Consider the following 20,361-nt stretch of genomic DNA (forward strand, 5'->3'; position numbering starts at 1 on the left):
TACGTTCTTCTTCATAGTTTTCCCTACTTTCCTCGTTTTTAAGCACTTCCACCTCGCTCTATTCTACTCAGTGCTAAATTACGTTTGAGGCAACAAAAGTCACTTTGCCTCCTCTCGCTCCATCTCCCTTCCGGTTGCTCGTCTCGCCGAGCAGGGCCGAGGGGGAAAGAGATTTGCGATGGTTTATCTGTTCCGCGATAACTTAATGATCCGAAGCTCTCTACGGCTTATCTCGAATTCACTGTCGATGTAACCTCCAAATTGGAAGACACGCGACAAATTGCCCAGGGAATGACACGATGACGCTGTCGCTGGAGTGATCCGCTCGCGATAACTGCGGCTAAAGGTGCAAGCTCACTCTCGAATTTATCATTGAATTGGGGCTGAAAAGCCTCTTATTATATAACGAGCTCAGGCAGAAGAGGGACGGGGAATACTGGAAGAAAATGTTCTTACGGGCATTGAAAAAGTCGAGAGACACCGGAGGGGAGCGAGGTGGTGCTGCGAATGGAGGAACAATAAGGAGTTTTCCCCTTTTTCTGTGCGTTTCCGGTACGATGCACCAGAGGTCGCGCGTCTAGCTTTTATAAGCAGGTTCATGCGTCCTCCGGCGAGTAACGTGTAGCGAGGAGCGTCCTTAAGGATTCCGGTATGCAGTGTCGGTGCACACGGAGAAAGAAAGAGCGAGAGCGAGGAGGAGAAAAAAGAGGAAACGAGGAAACGAAGGAGAGCGTGAGATTTCCGAGAAAATATATCGCCCGATGGAAAAACGTTGCAAGCTCCATAGAGCGTTACGAGACGTTTTCTCCGGTAGATTTTCCATTCATTCTACTTCTCGGTGGGCTGTCTCTTCCACTCTGTATTTACGCTGTTTCTCTCACGAGGTGTTTCATCGGGTTGCTCTGTGGCGTTAAAAAAGGGGCTCTCTGACAGAGGATATCTAATGACTGGAACACGAAACTCTAAAGCTGATAAGAAAGCTTCTCGCTCTCCTCGTCTCTCTTACGTAAAACGTCGCTTTAATGCTGCGTTATATTTTGAGGAATAAAGGGAAGCATCGAGCAGAGATGAACGGGGATTCGAGGGAGGAGGGTGGAACGCTTCGAGACTTCATTCGACTTGGAATAAAGCGCTGGAAACTCGAGGTTGTCAGAATTTATCAGCCATTTATGAATTTTATTCTTTCGCTCCCTCAATGGGAAGAGCTTCGCCGAGACGGGCGAGCTGGATAAATACAAATCTCATTGATATCTATATATTAACCGAATTCTCCGCGGTTGGGACCGTTCGTAAATAGTCCCTTCAACGAAGCTTTTACGCATTGCTGTCTCATCCGCTTGCCAACCTCCTCCCTATCTCCTTACAAATTCCTCCCACTCGGACTTACTTACTTTCTTTATTTATGCTTGTCTTCTAGCGTGACTTGAAATATAAGTATGCAAAACCCCCAACCGCACCTTGCGCGTTACGTATTCCCAATGGTAATCCGCCGACGTTCGTTCTTCTCTCCCTTTTAGAATTTCCCGAAGCCCAGTCCGGCGTCGCCTAACACTTTTAAATTCACCTCTAATTTTCTTCGAAGCAAATCCTCCTGGGCCACTCACGTCCCCGAAGGTGTACCGCGCCATCTTTTCCTCCGTCCTTACAGATCTGTGCTCAACGATACGATACTCCGGTGTCCAACTTTACATATCCGAATGGAGAGAAGGATCAGCCGATTAGCTGACCAACCGGATTAAAAGTTTTTTCACTATGGGTACCTTCGACGAATTGAAACGTAGATCTGTAAGAGGAAAAAAAAAGAATGGTCGGTGAACCGCGAGGATCACTAGTCGAGTTGAGTATCGATTGGAAGAAAAGCCATCGATTGGGCACCCTAATGAAGCGAAAACCTTTGAAGATTGGGAAGAGGAATTCTTGTTCATTTCTGAACCCCTCGAATCCACCTGCGATCAGAAAACAGTTGTTCGACAGTCGACAAAACATATTTTGCTGATGGTCGGTCAAGGGATCTCGCTCTCGACCGTATCGACCGGACTCGTCGGCGTTGAATCCCTTCGCAAAATTTCCTCGAGCCGCGAGACCGCGAAGAAGGACGCGACACGAATAGAAATACCGGCATAAATTAATTCCTTGGAGGGTCGTACGGGGCCATTAACCCTCCTATCATCTCATAAAATATTACGACACGTCGTAAATCTAGGCAGAGTAAGAAAATAGACGTCGCAAGAGCCAAGTGTGTTCGAGACGAAACTGTATAATGTATTTTTTCGCTTGAACTCCAATGCGAGAATGTTCCCATCGCATTTGCTTCGGAGTCCTTTTCAAAAAGCCTTACGATGTAGAGGCCACGCGATAACGATTCAAAGTTACCTTACCGAATTACGAAAAAGATAAATCGCAGAAAGACTTTTTCCAGCACAAGCGGCCGTCGATCTTGGGATAAAAATAGCCCCGAAAGCTTTCATCTACAAAAAATGAATGACGATCGTCTGAACGGCTTGCTCCAAGGAACCGCTGAGAAGCCTCCGAGGCAAGTTCCCCGACAGAAAATCGGTCACTCGCCTCGTCGATGACAACGGAAGAGGACGAGGGCGGCGGTTGATAGTTTTCCCAAAGATGTCCGTATATCCTTTAGTAGAACGAGGAGGAGCTCGTGAATTCACGGGAAACTTAGGTCATATGGCCTTTTAGTAAGGAGAGCGGACGGGTTATATTGCCGTGCCCAAGAGACTCGAGCTTTTAGCCGAGTACGGGGACCGTTAACTCGCCCAGGCAGATATTACGCGCTCGACATTCTCTCGCTTTCTCCCCCTCCCTCTCGCCCTGGCCCTTGTTCTCTCCTCCATCTGCTCTTGTGTATATGATGGGGATGCTGCTCGCCTATCGCACCTCTATTTCACCGCATGCACAGTGTCAAGTGCCTGGTACATAGTAGCGCCATTTGCCTAGGCGATACTGTCCTATAATTTGCCACCGCACGACTCGACACTCGTTCCAACATCACACAGATATAGAAGCCACGGAAATGTGCAGCACGAGGGCCGTTTTGGAAAAGCCACATTGAAAGTATAAGCAGGCTTATCTTTACCCCGAGTTCCTATACAATCGTACGCAACGAGAGTCTTCCACAGCGATGTATATTATACTATTAAACACATAACCCAACGAGATGGGCTCTAGAGATGACGCGTCGTCGTTGAGTCGCGACGATTGTCCCCTGCAGCCACTCGAGTCTGCTGGCGGGGTGCGGAGATGAGACGAGCTGAACGGAAGCAACATTGGAATTTATACGTTCTAGGAGGGCGTCACACAGAAGCCATTTCTTAGGTAAACGTCAAGGGCGACTCGAGGAGGAACATTGAGCAGAAAGTATGCGGAGAGGCGTCAGACCGAATCACCCTTTGTTCTTTTTACTGCTTATCCTGCTCCCTGGCTTCTCCTTTTTTCTGTTTCTTTCACCGTGAGGCAAGAAGCCCCTCATCCCCCGAGTCGTTGAGCGCCGCGCGAGCAGCTCCTCTGATGAGTTTAAGAGTAACCGCGAGAACTTAAGAAAGTGAGAAGATGGAAAACGTGGAACGAAGGACACCCGAGCCAGACATAAAAAGCCTGCAGTATACCAAACTGACAAACTCACCGGCTCAAAGCCCACCGCCCGGCCCCCCTTTCACGAGAGTTCGACAAAAGTTTGGGAGATGCGAAAAGAGTAAATGGCGAGGAGACCTCTCCCCTCGTCGCGTTCGCGAGAACAAATAGAGAAGTGAAAAACACCACGTTTATATTCTGCTCGGGTCTGCGAGTCGATGTACGCGGTCCTTTTTCCCCAAACGTGTGAAATTTCCTCTCATACACGTGTACCCAGGGATGCCAACACCGAGACGCACCCCCCAGCGACTTTGGCTTAAACCTCTTGAGCCAGTTTAGCGTGAACACTAAGGCATTCGTGATAGCTCAAAGTCTCGAAGGAGCGGGCAAACACAGCGTCGCGAGATCGAAAATGGGGCGAGAAAAAACGTTCGTGCGGAGAAGGCGCTCGGAAAATCACGAAAGGATGACTTTTCAAGGACATTCGAGGCAGGGTCGAAGTTTCATCGTGTGTGAGGCATCCAGCCCGGGCGATTCGCATCAACAGCCGCGCTGTTCTCACCCTCCCTGGAAAGTATCAAACCCTGCGGAAAATCCTAACTTTTCGGAAACCCCCTTAGAGGTAAGGGCTTTCCTAACATTCCCCAAAAGTCGAGTGAGCCTCATCACGAAACAGACGAAAGACAAATTCGTTTCGGATCGTTCCAAACCACTCGATCAAGCCTCCGCCCCCTCGGAAGCAAAAATCAACAAGAAGGAGCTTATTGCGAGGATTTACACCAATATTTCATGGGCGCATCAACATTTAGTGGCCGTTTGCTGCAACGATTCCACACGGACAATGTCAGAATGCTTTTGGAGTTGATAGCGATTGGGATTCAAAGCGATCGAGGCTATTGTACGAGGTGCTTTATTTAGATCGTGTGTCAATAGAGCTCGGTGTACGAAAGGTTGGGGAGGCTGCGCGAAGGGAACGACTAGGGTGGACATTCGATGAGAGAACCGAATGCGAGGAAGGCTCCGAGGAAAGAGGGAAAGCGAGAGAGGAAGGCGGCGTCCAAGGGAGGAAGAGGGGACCCTGATAGAAGACGCCGGAATACAATCTAGTGCGAATATGCTCTGTGTGCGATGTTAGCGGCGTTGTACTACGGCCAAATAGAGGAAGCCTCGGCAACCACAAAGGCAACTGAGGCTTCATCGTACCGGGTTTACTCTGGTAAGCGAGAGCGGCTGGAGAGAGCAACGAGAAGCGAAGCGTAGACGGTCGTGGTATCAGCACGAGATAGAGGAGAGATGAGAAGCTTGTACGTTGGCCAGGCTTGCCGCACGATCCAAGATAGTCGAAGGGTGAGAGAACGGAAGCCGAAGAAGGGCGACCGTGTGCTGCGGAGAGATTGGTACCGATTCTATACTTAGAAGGAGAAACGGGATCGGTATCAAAGGCGAAAGCGTTGTAGGGCAATGGCCACTCCTACGATCGATCATGATCGACGAGCAGATACAGCCAGCCGATAAATTACGCTGTCTTCGGGAACTGCGCGGCTCCGGCCCTCCAATACGGAAGCCCCGAATACCACGAGTCTATGGCCCCACACCGTGGCGGCGCTGTGTATTATAAGAGCAAATATCCCGAGATATTTGCCTGGCAAATCCTCCCGTATGTTTCCTTACAGCCCGGTGGTTATCGCGTTCCGGATTTCCCTCGTTGTATACCCTCACGAGGAGATTCCCACTGAGTCGAACGGACACAATTTCCAGCGGGAATATACGAGGGCCGTATTTGTTGGAATACGCCCCGTGGCACCTGTGGACTCTCCGATCATCTCTTAAATACCCCGTGGCTTTAAATTCGCTAATAAGAGCTCAGACTCGAGGAGAATCGACTCGTTCACGAATGCTCATGCTTACGAACCTTACGATTCATCAGCTCCCAAACCACCATCAACGCTTCCCTACTAAATTGACAGATCGCCTTTGTTCTCCATGCTCCTCATTCCTTCAACCAACGAACCGGGGATGAAATGTTGCCTCACTCGTGTCGCAAAGTGCCAAGCCTCAGGTGGTAATAACCCAGATACCTTAAGAGTTTCAGCCTCACCACGGCTCACCATATTCCTCAAGCAAATATGAAACGTGCCTTGTTTTAAGACGTTGGATAAATCCTGTTATAGCACCCTCGGGTATATTCTAAAACCTCCGTCATCGGTATGCAGAGAATTATTCACTATCGGCCTATCTTCTTCGTAGTCGAAACAACGTGCGTTGCCATTCTCATAATAATTAGAATTTTCGTCTCAACGCAATATTCGTGAAACGAGGGGTAACGCGATAGATTTGGGGAAAACAAGTTTTTGAAGCCAAGGCTGCTGTGGCTTGAGATCAATCTTTTAGAATTTTGTCGAAGCCTGTCAATTTTTAATTCGCTCTTGCTTCTAATACTTCACTCATTTTCCATCCTTGCCCTATCGATTTTATCCCCCAGCTCTTGAGTACTCTGTCTCGAATGTTTGATGGCGAGATAGTTAACATTTCGAGCGCTTCACTGAGACAAAAATGTTTTTTATCAATCGTGATCCATTTAGTTGGACGAAAATATCGTGGATTGAATTTTTTTTCTAAACTTAAAAAAATATAATTGAATTAATTATATTTTCGTCGAAATCAACGAATCGAGTTGGGATTTCTTAATCTCGATCCAACTTCTCGATGCAGAGCTAAAGCACAGCGAAACGAATTGGTGAGAAATAGTCGAAACAAAAACATAAAACATTTTGGAATAGAAATTTATAGACGGATCCTACAATCAGGACCTTCGAGCGAGGGCATTTCGTAAGCTGGATCATGCTGGACCTATTGTCAGGGTATGATCGCCATTATTCGTGGGGTCAAACATACGAGGATTCGACCCTCGCGAATGCCACGAAAGGGAAGCTCCAGCTAACAATTTCTATGGTTATTTTTGCGCAATCTTTTAGACCGAGGAAAGTAACTCGAAGAATATTCATATCGACCTACGAAAGAGCTTCTTAACTTTTCGTAGTGAGTTGTGTCGGTTACCAGATGCCGATATCCCGAGCTCTCTTTAAGGAGGATTTTCTTCTTTCCTTATTCCCCCTTATCGTTTTCAACCGTCTATTATCGCCTTGACTTTCCTCGTCCATTCCTCTTTTCAGTTGTCTCCTTTATGGACGGAAATAGGCAAATGACTGTCGATCTTTATTCGTGGGATTCGAACGTTCATATTTAATTCAACTGGACTCAAAATCAGACCTGAAATTTGTGCATCTAACCCAACAAAAGGACAATTTTTTAAACACACGTTGCTTCAATTTTTGCTCATTGCTCATTCGCTCATTGTAGATGTCGCGATGGACATTTTGGCTGTCAGTAAAATTAGCTCATTGATTCGCCAAACTCGGTTCGTCAGCATCAGAAATTCTGATTTCTCCCACTTTTCATTTATTTTACTCGTAATTTTTAATAGTGCAGTAATAAAACGTGTAAATTTTTGAGTAACGATTCTTTGCTGTGAAAATAGCAGTCCAATGCGCCACGCGATTGCAGGATTGAGCTGGATGGGAAAAACGGTGCAAGGGAACGGAAAGCTTTTTCATCGCAATAGCGAAAACGGAGATGCTCCTTTGGTTTCGAAGGACAAACGAGAGGGCATTGATTTTAACGAACTATCATTCGTTTTCTGTTGCAGAACCGACTACCGAAATCGTCGGAGGTCCGGATCTGTACATCAATCACGGAAGCACGATCAATCTCACGTGCATCGTTTTACACAGTCCTGAGCCGCCGGCTTATATTTTTTGGAATCACAACGATGAGGTTTGTACTATTAAATTCCCAATGAAAAATACTTGTCATTTGAAAGATTTCGGTACGAAAATATTCGGTGGAAACCTCCCGAATTGATTCAGTTTCATAAATCGCTTGAGTCAGAAAAAAAAACAAATTTGAAAGTTCCATCATCAGTTTCATTTACCCTCGAAAGGAAAGTTTACGAGAAAAATCAACGCGGAAGCAAACATTTCTCGTCACAAACACAGCGCAGGCAGGAAAACCTAAAAAACTTGGTTCGAGCAAACGACGAATGTGAGCGACTTGGAATTGAATAATAACGATGAAATGTCACGTGAGCACACAGAACGAATTTAGATAACGTTTGAACAACAAGTGCAAGTTAATTAATCAAGTCACGTTTATGAAGGAGTAATTATAGTTAACATGCAGAGCTCGGTGGGCTCGGACAGAAGCTCTCATTCGTTCACGAGGGAATTTAATAATATAATAATAGCCTCGCGTATATATCTCAAAGTGGCCAATTGACCCATGACACGGTAATGCAAACCTTTTTCTCTCTTTCTCTTTCCCGTACTTCGCTTTTGCTCCTCTGTAATCGATGAAAATTTTTCCATACGCCTCGATGGAACCCTGTGCCTCGTACAAAGCCTTTCAGAGCTCAGTAAGCGCGCGCTCAATAATATACACACGTACGTAAATGCATGTAAGCGGGCGAGTAGTACGTATAACACAAATACATTTGTGTCAGTCGGCCGACTCTGCAGGAACGCAATCACCGTGCGATCCCATCGCGGATACGCCCTTCCAATTCTAACCCTGCGAAATTCATACGTGCGGACTCCATTTATGCACAATACTAACGATTTGCCTGAGAACAGGGGTCGACGCACGGCAACGATGCATGTGCCTTGCCCTCCTAGAAAACCGGGATGATAATCGCACGTTTATCGTTCTCGAGGTAAGAAAAATACGAGCACACACGAGGGAGCCGAACTCCCGAGATGGAAAATAGCTTTCTCAACCTTTTTTTAAGCATATACGTATAAATAACGTTGAGCGAGGAATTAGCCAGTTTATCTTCCATCGAAGTATATGTGCACGTGCATAATCAATTTTATTGAGTATGTTATTAGGATTTTTGCATATCAAGATCGCATTTTCCGATAGCGTTGCGCCTGGCAAAATAGCACGATAATGTTTGCCTAAAGTTTGCTTCTCTTTCAATTCAGTGACTATAAAAATCAAAAGATTTGCTTGCACTTTTTCGTTTTCTGAAAATATTAACGCTGCTCCCCCCGATCATTTTAAAGTGAGGTGAAAAAGTTCTCACGAACAATTAATTCGACTGGTGCGTGAGAACTTCTCGTAGCTTTGGATCTCAATCGCTGCTGTTGAAGTCTCGATAAAGCTCCAAGTGCCAGGACTTTGAAACGCGTTTAGCCCACCTTACGTGAGAATGTGTACGGGGAACAAGAGAGAAATTGTTTCTTCATTGATCGTTAATGGAATAAAAACATGCAAAAATTACATTTTTTGGCACTTTTGACGACTGACAATTATTTTTGTAATTCGTTAGCTCTAGAGCCCCGAAATAAACCAGAATAAATCGAATTGAAATATTCGTTTACAATCATCTCACGTTTTTTGTGTCGTTTCAAATCCGACAAAGTGCACTCATTCGTTAAAAGGCATTCCCTTTATGCGATCATTGTTTCGACGGTTAATTTGAAAATTGAAATTCCCAGACAAATTGTTATCAAGTCGATTCATCGTAACGTTTGGTAGCGGAATTTAATTCGAAAATTATTCCATTTCCCGTGACTGCTCTCCATGCCCATTGTAAAGCAAATTTCGTAGAATTTCATACGAGGAAAATTTCATTTAAATCGATACATTAATGAATCGAAGTATCATTCCGGATCCCCTTTGTATCAGCGTGGCAAATAAATAGTAAAAATCTCCTTCTGCATCCTGATTAGTCATTCGCTAATCGCCAATAACATAAAGAGAGCTGCATCCCTGTGTGCAAAAGTACGTAAAATGCTACCTGTTTTTTCGTGTGTATAGAAAGCTCGGAAAAGTAGCTTCGCCGTGGAATTAAATTCGAAACTTGGCGAGGTTAAGCGACCGAGTAGTTTCCCCTCGCTCACGACTTTCATACTCTCCCTTCCTCTCTTCCACTATCTCGCTATCGACCTCGATTGATTCAATATTCAAGCGGTTTGTGAATCGAAAATTTATGGATTCATTGTTAATCGATTGGGAGAGAAGACGCACGAGGATTAAAGTTTCAACGGAATAAATGCGAACGAAAAAATAAATGAAACGAGAGAACAATTTCGAAAGTATATTTCAGTGGATGCTTTAGATCGAGAGCGTTGATTTCATTTTCCAATTATTCATTCCGAGTTTATTATATTTTTCGATTTTATTCAGTCCATTCTGGTGATAAATAATTCGCGGATGTTTTGACCGATTCCATGGGAAAAAAAGTTGTACTAATGTACGCTGACATCAGCAAAGAAGCGCGGAAGAGAGAGGGAGAGATTCATACATAGTTGGATTAGTGTAAATGGGGAGAGAAGCGCAAAATTGGCAATAATACGGTTCGGGCTCCATTAAGGACATTAAGCTTGACCGAGGACGCCCCATGGATTTTCTCTCGCATTATCTGTAATACGAGCCGCGAAATTGGCCTCAGAAAGGATATTCCTGTACTCACTTAATTACGCGAATACAAAATGCGACTCGGAAGGCTAAAAAACATTTGACAATGCCACGAACAGTGTTCCCTTTTTAGCGTGTATTCTCAGCCACTTTAAATTCAAATTTATTTATTCACATTTCTGTCTCGGGAATAAACAGTGACTTATTTCTCGGTGTCTGTTACAGTCGTGTCCTCATTTCACGTCACAAGGTACGAGATTTACGTCAAAAACAGATTTCATCGATGCTCTTGCGACGTCAAAACAAAACCGGAAATACAATCTTTACTATACTTTTTATATATGAGCGAAGAAGTAAATTGTAACTCAACGAATATCACGAAAAAATGTCTCCCCGGAAAGACTCTTTCCACGAGGTTGAAAATATTTGAAAGAATTTTGTGTGCGAACCCAGCAAGAGCGTCGCTGGAACAAAAAAGGGGAGAAAAAATATTGAAAAAAGCGAGGAAAAACGCGTTAGTTGGGCAGGCACCGGAGAATATAATGTTTGTCTGGGCTCTTGGCTTCCAGCAGAGATTGCGGGGCTCAAATTTCGTGCTCGCATTTCCAAATGTTTAGACAAGTCTCCATGACTTACCCCGGGCGTTCATTACGCAAAAACCCGCTATTTTCAACCTGACGAATATCTCTGTACGCCAGAATGTTTAAAATCAGCAGCTGTAATGAGAGATTGAAAAATATCATTTGGTAAAAGCATTTAAAAAGTAAAATTTTAAAAACTCAGGAAATTTTATTTCCGTTTCAATACTGAGGGATCGATCGGTAAAAAAAATTAAAAAAAAGGCTGTTTGAGCTCAACCCGAGGCATCGCAGGGGATCAAATTTCGATAATGATCGACGTATGAATATTTATCATGCGAATTTTCCTCGAAGTAGGAGAAAATGAGAGTGAACAGAGTTGCATGTTGAATTATCCTGATTAAAAAAATCTGTTTCCGTTATGATTTATTGGATATAAATTACAAGGTGGCTCGACAATGGCACGGAGTGTATCGATATACAGTTGGGGCTATAAAGATCTCGGATAACTCGAGCGACTCGGCGTGAATACTCGTGGGAATCGTGCACCAGAAAAAAACGTTGAGGGAGGAGAAAGCTCGCAGAGTTACAGGAAAATACTCGTGGGGAATCGTCGTCGGGGGCCAAAACGCGTTTTTTGGGACGAGCCACCGAAGTACATTCCGAAAAAAGGTCGATAAGAAGAACACGAGAAAATCGGCCGACGGGAATACCACGGAATTGCAATTCACGTACGATAAACTTTATCGATTCGCGTTCATACGACAGCCAAAATATTTTTCCACGTCCGGCAGGCACTCCGCGGAGAGAATTTTGTGCCAGACAGAGCCCATTTATGTGGAATCAGATAAAAATTCCAGTCGGAAGAAAATCCAACGATCGCATTAACAGTTCATTCGTTCGCTGAATTATTCTTCTGATTGCTCCGAAACTTCAAAACCTTTTTTCCAAATATTCATAGGAAACTGACACGAATAGTTTTTCGGCTGTATAAAATCCCACGAATTTATTTGCTCTTTCCGCACATTGAAGTCTCAATTCCCAGTTATACAGTGTCAAAAAAATCAATGCAATGAAAAAAGTATGCGATTAGATTCCGGAGAAGTCTGCTCACTTTTCGATAACAAAAAAATACGATCCGCGCGACTGTAACGCCGTCCGCGCCGGAGAAAAACTCAAATAAAAATCCTGAACGATCAACGGTTAAAAACAATGTAAAACTCTCCATGGGGCGACGGTCTTAAGATTTCATGAATTCGGAGCAAGTCATGCCTGCAATCATTAATTCTCCCCGATCTCCGAGCGAATCAATTGAATGAGAAAGCCAGAAAAATCTGTTGAGCGGCGAGAACGAAAAGTTTCTATAAAAACTTCCATTTGAACAATTCTGAGTTTATTTTGATCGACAATTTTTGTGTAAAGGTGAGTTTTTGAGGCACGTTGACAAAATAACGTTTCAACAGAACTGTATGAAATTGATTACACACTGAAATTTTATATTTTTCCTGCAGCGAAATGATATTTATTTCGAATTATGTCACTGCGGATCGCGATACACGAGTTTTTTCCTGTCTCGTGAAATTGCTATGATTAGTTCCCCTAATCCGATGATGGAGGTAATAAACGAGCTGGAAACAACGCGAGTTCGTCCTATCTATAAATACCGAAGGTTATATATATAAGTTAAGAACGTAGGTCAAACCCTCCAAGAGTAATATCCCATGGATTCTCATCGTCGAACCACGAGAGCGACCCTCGCTCAACGAGACTACGTGGATTGAAAGCTAATTAAAACGAATTTTCAAGCCAGTTCAAATACGCGATTTGGCTCGACTTCAGAATCCACGCTCTATAAAGGAGCTTCCTCGTCGAATGGGTTCCTCGAGAAAACTGTGCTAATAACTCTCCGATTCCTTCTTGGTGTATCATATTTTTTCATTTGAATATCAACTCATTCGCTCGAATTGCGCTGACGAAGGTCAGACAAAACGGTCTGAACAGATTTGAGCAAAAGTTCGAATTTTTCTCTCCCAACGAAAATGTATTCCAAGCACTTCGAGCTTTCGAATAATTCCGTCATAAAACTGTCGTAAAATCGAAGAAATCCAATCATTTAAATATCCCGAGATTTTTCCCATCGTCCTCGAAAAATGACTCGGACGTCAAGAGATAAAGAAGAATTTCAATCGTCCACGATTTCATTCGTCTTGCACTCAATGTCGGATCGAATGAATTTTCTATGAAAAACCGGGGAAAGGATTCATTTCAATTGGCTCGAAGGGGGCGGGGATGAAAAATGGTTGAGAGGTTTTAAAAGGCTGGGACTTGGTAAATTTCACTTAAAATGTCCTGTGTAGAGCTCATTCAAGAGCAGGGCACTGATTTTGGTAAATCGCCAGAGGGGATTGGAAGCGAGAAGGGCAGCATCTTTCGCCTCTCCGAGTATCTGCCAAATTGGCGTGTGCCTTTCCTCCTTCTTCCCGTGAATATTTCTCTGTGCTGGCTTCCTCTGGATCCTTCGAGCGAATAAAACAGATAACTGAGACGTGAATAATCACGCATTTCATTGATTTCCAAGAGACAACGAGCTTCCATATCTTTCGGCAATAAAATCAGACTGGATAGAAAAATTGCGTGTATTCGAGCCAGCAGCAGAGAGCGGCTCGGCCCAAAAAAACCAGAATATATGTGCGTACGTGCGGCTGTGTGACGGGCAAAAAAGGGGGTAATAATGTAACGAATATCTCTTCCGAGGGTTTTCCGGAGGGGTCAGGAAAACTTGGGGTGTCTTATTAAATCCTGGCAATAAATATATCGAGTTTGGGGGAGAGGAGATTCTGTGATATTTATGGGCTCGTGAACACGGACCACCGCAGCAGACGATACGAGCGCGCTTTAAATTGGACACGTTTTAATTGATGGCGTACGGAATCGCCGGCGGAGTTTTACTCAAATTTTAACCCTTCGCCGCATATGAAATCATATTTGCTTTTACGCGATGCTCATTCGTTTTATCACTCGGCCAGCCGGCGTCGCGATATTGAGCCACCAATTTGTTCGTCTCTTTTTTATTTCTTTGACGAATATGCTTTGACGAAGGACAGTGGCGCTGCGGTCATGGGATTCTGACGGCTAAATTTCAGGGCGAACCATATTAAGGTACTTTTAATCATTCATCGAAACTGAGGAACGAAACCGAAGCCGACGAATCTTACGCAATGTTCAAACCGGGTTCTTCGTAATCAAGGTAGACAAATATTATCTCTTGCTTCTCCAGCATTCATTCTCTTCGCGAAAATCCGGACGTCTGTAATTTCATCGGAAACGTGACTCGAAACTCGTTCGATCATTGCAAACAGAAGGCGATGAATTACGGAATTTTCACTGGAGCACAAAAATTTTCTTCATTTCTTTGCCAATGTTTAACCAAGCAAGTTGTGATTCGACTCGCGATACGATAATGAATAATGAAACTGAACTTTTGAAATTCTCAGTTCGAAGGATTCGATGTTGAAGTTTCCATCGATGGTATTCGCGCTCTGAGAATTTCCGTATTTTTTTAGAATATCAAATTCTCTGTCATATAACGCTCTCTGATTTTGATCTGATAAGAAATGATTTGTCCTCCGGTCGGCACGAGCCGAGGGTTCCTTGATGCGGCACAGTACATTCTCACCATCGATTTCGCCCGCACGAGAGCGTCGTAAAGAATGAGAAAAACGAGAAAGTATGAGGAATAAAAAGTGAAGGAGGAAATGAAAATTTACTCACCGGTTCTCGGTGTTCTCAATTTAAAGGGTAAATAAGGGAAGATTCATGAATCCGACCGCAGGCTGTTGCTGACATCCTTTTGCTTCTTTTCCCTCTCACTTCATTCTTTTTATCAATTTTTTCTTTCCCATCGGGCTCGCTCTATTTTGCACATTCCTTGTATCTGCAGTCTCGAATCTCGTGTCAACATTTCGAGAAAAACTACCCAGTACACCTCTCACGCTACAACGCTCGTTTCTTTCCTCAGCATATAAATTAAAACACGTTCATGCGTCGGGAACTGACGACGTTCCGGATGAAATGATGAAAAAATACGTGCGTTATTTACCCGGAGTAATGAGAAGCTGAAAGAAGTTAACGTTTAACAAACATTGGGATTAAAATGCTGTTTTTCTTGATTAATTCATTATATCTTGACGATTCATTCAACTTCTCTCCCGCGGATGGTTGGGAACTTTTGCACAAGGATTTCCTCTCCCGTGTGTCAACGCCTCAACAATTATATTAACGTTTTGGTCCAAAAAATCACTTTTTTGGTTTTTTGCTCATAAAACAAAAACTAACGAACCAATGGAAATGGTACCACTAAACAAAATGCAGAGAATCAAAATACGAAGAAAATGAGCACTGGAGCGACCCGACCGGTTCATTTCTGAGGAAGAAAAACGAAAAAATTAACCCTACACCTCATGTGCCTTTTTTCATACCCTCAACCTCATGACCGGGGTTTGAATGCACCCCACTCTTTTTCTGCTTATAAATCCGGTCCTACGATGCTAAACTGACTTTATCCTACACCATTTTCTTCGTTTTTTTATAACGAAAAGAATGATGTACGATAAAACTAATTTCAATTGAATTTATATATAAAAAAATCCGTCGATAATCAGTCGATAGTGTCGCTTGTTAGGACGGGAGTAGTTTGAAGTTCGCGTGGGGTGTGCTCACATCCCAGTCATGCGTTCTAGGGTTAAACGTTCTGCACTGATTTGTGGATTTAAAAAAAAAAAAAAACAAATAAGACAGCGAGGAAACTCAGTGAAGAATGATTAAGGTAATTTATCGAAAAGAAATGCTGTGTTAAAATGAAAAGATGATAAGACGAGTTGAAAGAAGTTTTGCGATCGACGCAGTCCATATCATTGAAAGATAAAAAATGATTTAGTAGGTATTTAGATGCTTAGAAAGATGAGGGACCGACAGGAATAGTGATAACCACACAAATCGGGATGAACTCGCATTAATAAATAGTGGGGACATAGTTTTCGCGAATAATAATGGAAACGAGTTTGAGAATCGATATCGGGAAGGAGGATGAGACGAGCGCGGGTTCTCGAAAGCCGCGAGTTGAGATTACGTCCTCGAATGTTGAGGTAACGCTGCTCCGCAAGGAGCGAGAGAGAGGAGGGGGAGAAACAAATGAAAATTGAAACGGGGCAAGTCGAGGCTCGCTCATAAGGAGAAAGCTTCGCCTAATGAATATCGACGTAAAAGCGAAATGTGTGTAGTAAAGTGTAGCGAAGCTTTGGAAACCGCGCGCACTCACGAGGAGCCGGGAAAATGCGAGGGCGTTAGCCCCCCGGAGCCTCCCCCCGCCTCGCGTGACTTTAATGCACCAACCGTCTATAAATGCATGCGCATTTGTATATCTATACTCGAGACGCATACATACATGTAAATACACAGCTCGATGGGCGAGCCTTAACTTTCCTCATTAAAATGATTGGGGATTAACCCGAAGGCTAAAACTCGAGGATCCGCTAACCATAACCATCGTCCCTTTTCCCTAGCTCACACATACTCTTCCACCACTCATTCCGTCACTTCCAGAGCCCCGAATATGAGCTGGAATTAATGAAAATGTAGCCTGCCCTTAATTCGTGTGTACCTCGTAATTCGATTCTTTTTTTCTTCCCTTTTTTCCACACTTACTCCTTCAAACTTTACTGGATAAATCACCCGCTGCTTGCGGTAAAATGTGAAAAAAAGCTCCATTTATTCCAACGGAACTACTATAATAGTACGCGCTACGAACACAGCAAAATACAAAAGCAGTTGAAAAAATACGGTCAACGCTATTTTCGTTGTTTCTGGCTCATTATTTATCCTCCGCCAAAGTCAACATTCAAATAAAACTGTACCGAGTATTTGGTGGTAAAAAAAAAAAGATAAAAATTGAACGTTGAGGCGAATTTTATTGGCAGTTCGTCGAACATAAATTCGGTTCGCTAGGCTCATTTCTATTGGTCGGCCTTCCGTATTTTCACTTTTTTTTGTTTCTCTAAATATGTAAGTGGACTCGGGCCTTTTGGAGTATAGAAACGAAGCTGCGAAACTACGAATTACGAATTTGTATCGTTCGGTCATCGATCGGGCGAGGAAAATTTATAGAAATACGGAAAAGTCATGGGCGTAGCCTAGAATACAGGGAGAAAGTATTGAAAAGTAGAAATGCAGATGCGGGAGGCGCGATAACACGAAAAGCTTTTGCCTTGCTCCACTACTAAGCGGATTTATGTATTCATGAGAAGTTTTGCAGACTTACTCATATTTTTCTCCCCCTCGCTCACAAACCTACAGACCCTGCGCACATATTTCTCGGGAACTCTATTTTGCAGGATGCTTTTTATGAAAAACTCGAGCGTCTAGGTGCTTTCGCAATAAAATAAATTTCAAAATGGTCATAAAGAATTCAGATTTTTTTCGTAACGGACGAAAAAATTGGTAGATTCGATGAATTTCGTTCGTTTTTGCCCATCGAAATCGACGAAACAGGAATTTTCTTCCAGACTCTCGAAGCTGGCGAAAGACTCACAACCCAAAAGTTTCCGCCCGATTACTGCGTCCTCGGAATATAAATTTTATTCAAATTGCCAACATTGACGAGTCAGAACAAAAGAAAATTCTCGTACTTGTGCGGAACAACGAGCGTGGCCAATGGGCGAGGGGGGCTCGTGAGCTTTCGGTCGCGAGCGGTCCGTTCGTCAGGCAACCGGAAATCCCAGACGTCTCCGCTCGCCTCCTCATGCCCTGGCAGCGCCTCGTCGTCAAGAAGACGGCGAGAACCCTTTATCCTTCGCTCTTCTTCTTCTTTTCAACGTCCCTAGACGTTGGGACTCTCGGTTGCTCACAGGCTGTTCAAAAAATCGGGGAGAAACTGTGCCGCGCAGTTGGGTTGCCTGATTTCAAGGAGGAAAGTCCTGAAGCGATTTTTCCTGCGGTGTATCGTTGCTGCCGGTTTTTCGAGAATTGAAAGAGCCAATGACGCTGCGGCGTTAAGGATATCGTAGGCGGTGGCTACCGCGGAGCGCTAACGCTCGGGCCCGTGCGCTGGCTCGAGCTTCCGCGAGACCGCGAGCTCGCTGACGCAGATTGACGAATATCTCGTGAGCTTTGGATCTTGGAGAAAAATCGCAGAGGACTTTTCTCTTCGGAATTCCACTGGAGCGCCAATCTCGAGCGCATCTTTTAAAGCGCTCTGTATACAGATGACGCAGCATCTCAAACGAAGCTGCGAATATTTTGCTCGAGGTGAAGCTCGCGACAAACACACATTCGCGAGAGTTTGCGAGGGAGAACGGAAGATGCCACGCGAGATACGCGTATGGAAGCTTGAGAGCGCACTATGAACTGAGCAGGAAATGGGAGAAAGCGAGAGAGACAGAGCGCGGGGGCGGGGGGGAGAAAGATGGAACGAGACAGGTTAGCAAAACGTCCTCCAGACACCTCGCTCTCCCCCTCTCTCGCTCTCGTTCTCTTCCGAGAATTCAAAAGCCTCTCATCCCCTTGGCAAAACACGTCGCTTGCTTCTCCAGAGTTCAAATGTCACTTTTTCCCTCTTCTCTCCATCATTTCTTATTTACACGACTCGCTGGTACACAAAAAGACGTAACTCGTTTTTCTTCGAACAGACTCGCACGGAGAATCCCATTGCTCCAGCTTTTTTGTTCAATGCCACATTTCCCAGAATGCTTCATCGACGGTTATATGGGCTTAATCGATGGAGGTGCTCAAGGACAAGAGTCATGTTGCTTCCATAACCGCGGAAATCCTATGACTCGAGTCGTTTTTACAAAATGGAATTTTCCAAAATGGAACCACCAAAAATCGTCATGACTTATCATCTGCTCTCCGATCAAACTCGCAGGTACAATTCCTAATGAACAACTTTCTTGTTACCCCAAAGGAGCCCGCAGCGAAACGTTACAACTTGAAAGTTGTTACGCGACTCGCCAAGAACGGTGTTTCCTGCATGGAGGAGTGAAACTTCTCGTTTAATTGGAAATAGTACTTCGTACACGAAGGAATTTGAAAAAGGAATGGGCTGCACTTGTTTATTCAGAGTTTTTCATTTCCGTCTGTAAAACCAACGGTACGCGGGGCTCCTGTCAAACAGAGCCCTTTCCTCAAAAGTTGTTTGACACTCTTTTGTACATGCATTCGGTTACAATTCACAGTTTCACGTTGTATCTCGCTGAGCAGTGTGTTCGTAGGACAGGTAAAGCATCACCGTTCTCGGAAGAGCCTCTCGAGATTGTACAAGCGACGAGAAACGTCAGTAATCGTCGCCCTCTGAGACAACAAGAGTAAAGGCATTCTTGTGACGTGCGATGCAAACAATTATTGTTATTTACTTCGCTTCGTCTGTCTATCTCTCATTTCCTCTGTTTATCATCTACCTGCTGCGCTGAGAAACAAGAACGTATCATTCGACAAAGCGCAACGAATTTTCATTTATTTTCAAGTGCTTGCTCTGCTACCGCTTAACAAAGGTCTTTTCGTATTCGATGCGAAATTCACTCGGAGCTAGAACATTTCAGGGAACATGAATTGTGACGAAAAAACAATAAAATTATCGTGCATGTTTTTTATCGAGGTTAATACATTTCGCGAATTCGATAATCGTGCTTTTCTTTTTTCTTCACTTTCGAAATCATTTTTGAATTATTATTCATATTTTTCAATCACCGAGATCCGGGGCAATGATTGCAACTCTGGAAAATAATATCGAGGATCCAGAGGCTAAAATTCTTCGACTTTGGAACGATGGGACCACAAACAGCTTCGAAGTTTGCCTTCGAACTCGAGTAAAATATGTTTTTATGTCTACGCAATAGAATCGGAGATTTTCCAATAACAAAATTCATTAAATCAGCTCCTGGGAGCTAGGACTGCCCGGTTTACAAATGTCAATAAAAAAACGATACACAGGAACGAATTCTGTTGCCAGAACTGTGGGCGGGTCCCAGCGTATCACGATAGAAAAATAATGTTTTATATCTCTCCGTATACCCCGGGGGACAACGACGAAACTTTGATTGATTTCGTTCACTTTGAATTTTCAAGAGTTTCAGTAGCTTGTAAGGACGACAGCGGTTCACTGACTCCTGAAAATATCGTTTGTGCTACTATTTATAAAGAAAAAGAAGAAAATCTCGAGTTTGTAGGGACACGCCAACCGCACACTTCGTGCTCCACTTATTTCCTTCATTTTTATAATCTGTTGCAGATAATCAGTTATGATTCGAGTAGGGGTGGCGTCTCAGTAGTGACGGAAAAGGGTGACAGCACGACGAGTTTTCTACTCGTGCAGTACGCGAAGCCGAACGACTCGGGGAAGTACACGTGCAATCCGAGCAACGCTCAACCAAAATCCATCACAGTCCACGTGCTCAATGGTGAGTTTATCGTACGGTATCATTTTTAATTACAACATCAAAATCCACCCTCGACAAAACCGGGGGAAAGTGGATCAATCATCATTTGAATCCGACGAAAAAAAACCCTCAGGGTTTTCATAAAAAAGACAAAGCGTCAAGGGCTCAGTGGGTTGAAAACAGTTTGGAATCCGAGCCCATTTTTCGTTCTCTGCGGCTTGATAAATGGACGGTTATTCTTCATCATATTTAGAACGTCATCGGTTACAGAATTTCAGGAGAATTCAACCATT

At 43.9% G+C, this 20,361-nt stretch overlaps 1 protein-coding gene across 17 annotated transcripts in view; it reads left to right on the forward strand.

The window, feature by feature from the left end:
- LOC122411909 (T-lymphocyte activation antigen CD86-like) overlaps positions 1–20,361 on the forward strand; it is a 302,994-nt gene that overhangs the window by 274,825 nt on the left and 7,808 nt on the right. For all 17 annotated transcript variants that reach the window (XM_043421002.1, XM_043421007.1, XM_043421006.1 and 14 more), the window contains 2 exons: positions 7,292–7,419; positions 19,921–20,089. In XM_043421002.1, the coding sequence (XP_043276937.1) occupies positions 7,292–7,419; positions 19,921–20,089 (297 nt within the window). The remainder of the gene's footprint in view (positions 1–7,291; positions 7,420–19,920; positions 20,090–20,361) is intronic.

Source organism: Venturia canescens, chromosome 6, assembly GCF_019457755.1.
Source record: "Venturia canescens isolate UGA chromosome 6, ASM1945775v1, whole genome shotgun sequence".
NCBI classification, from domain to species: Eukaryota; Metazoa; Arthropoda; class Insecta; order Hymenoptera; family Ichneumonidae; genus Venturia; species Venturia canescens.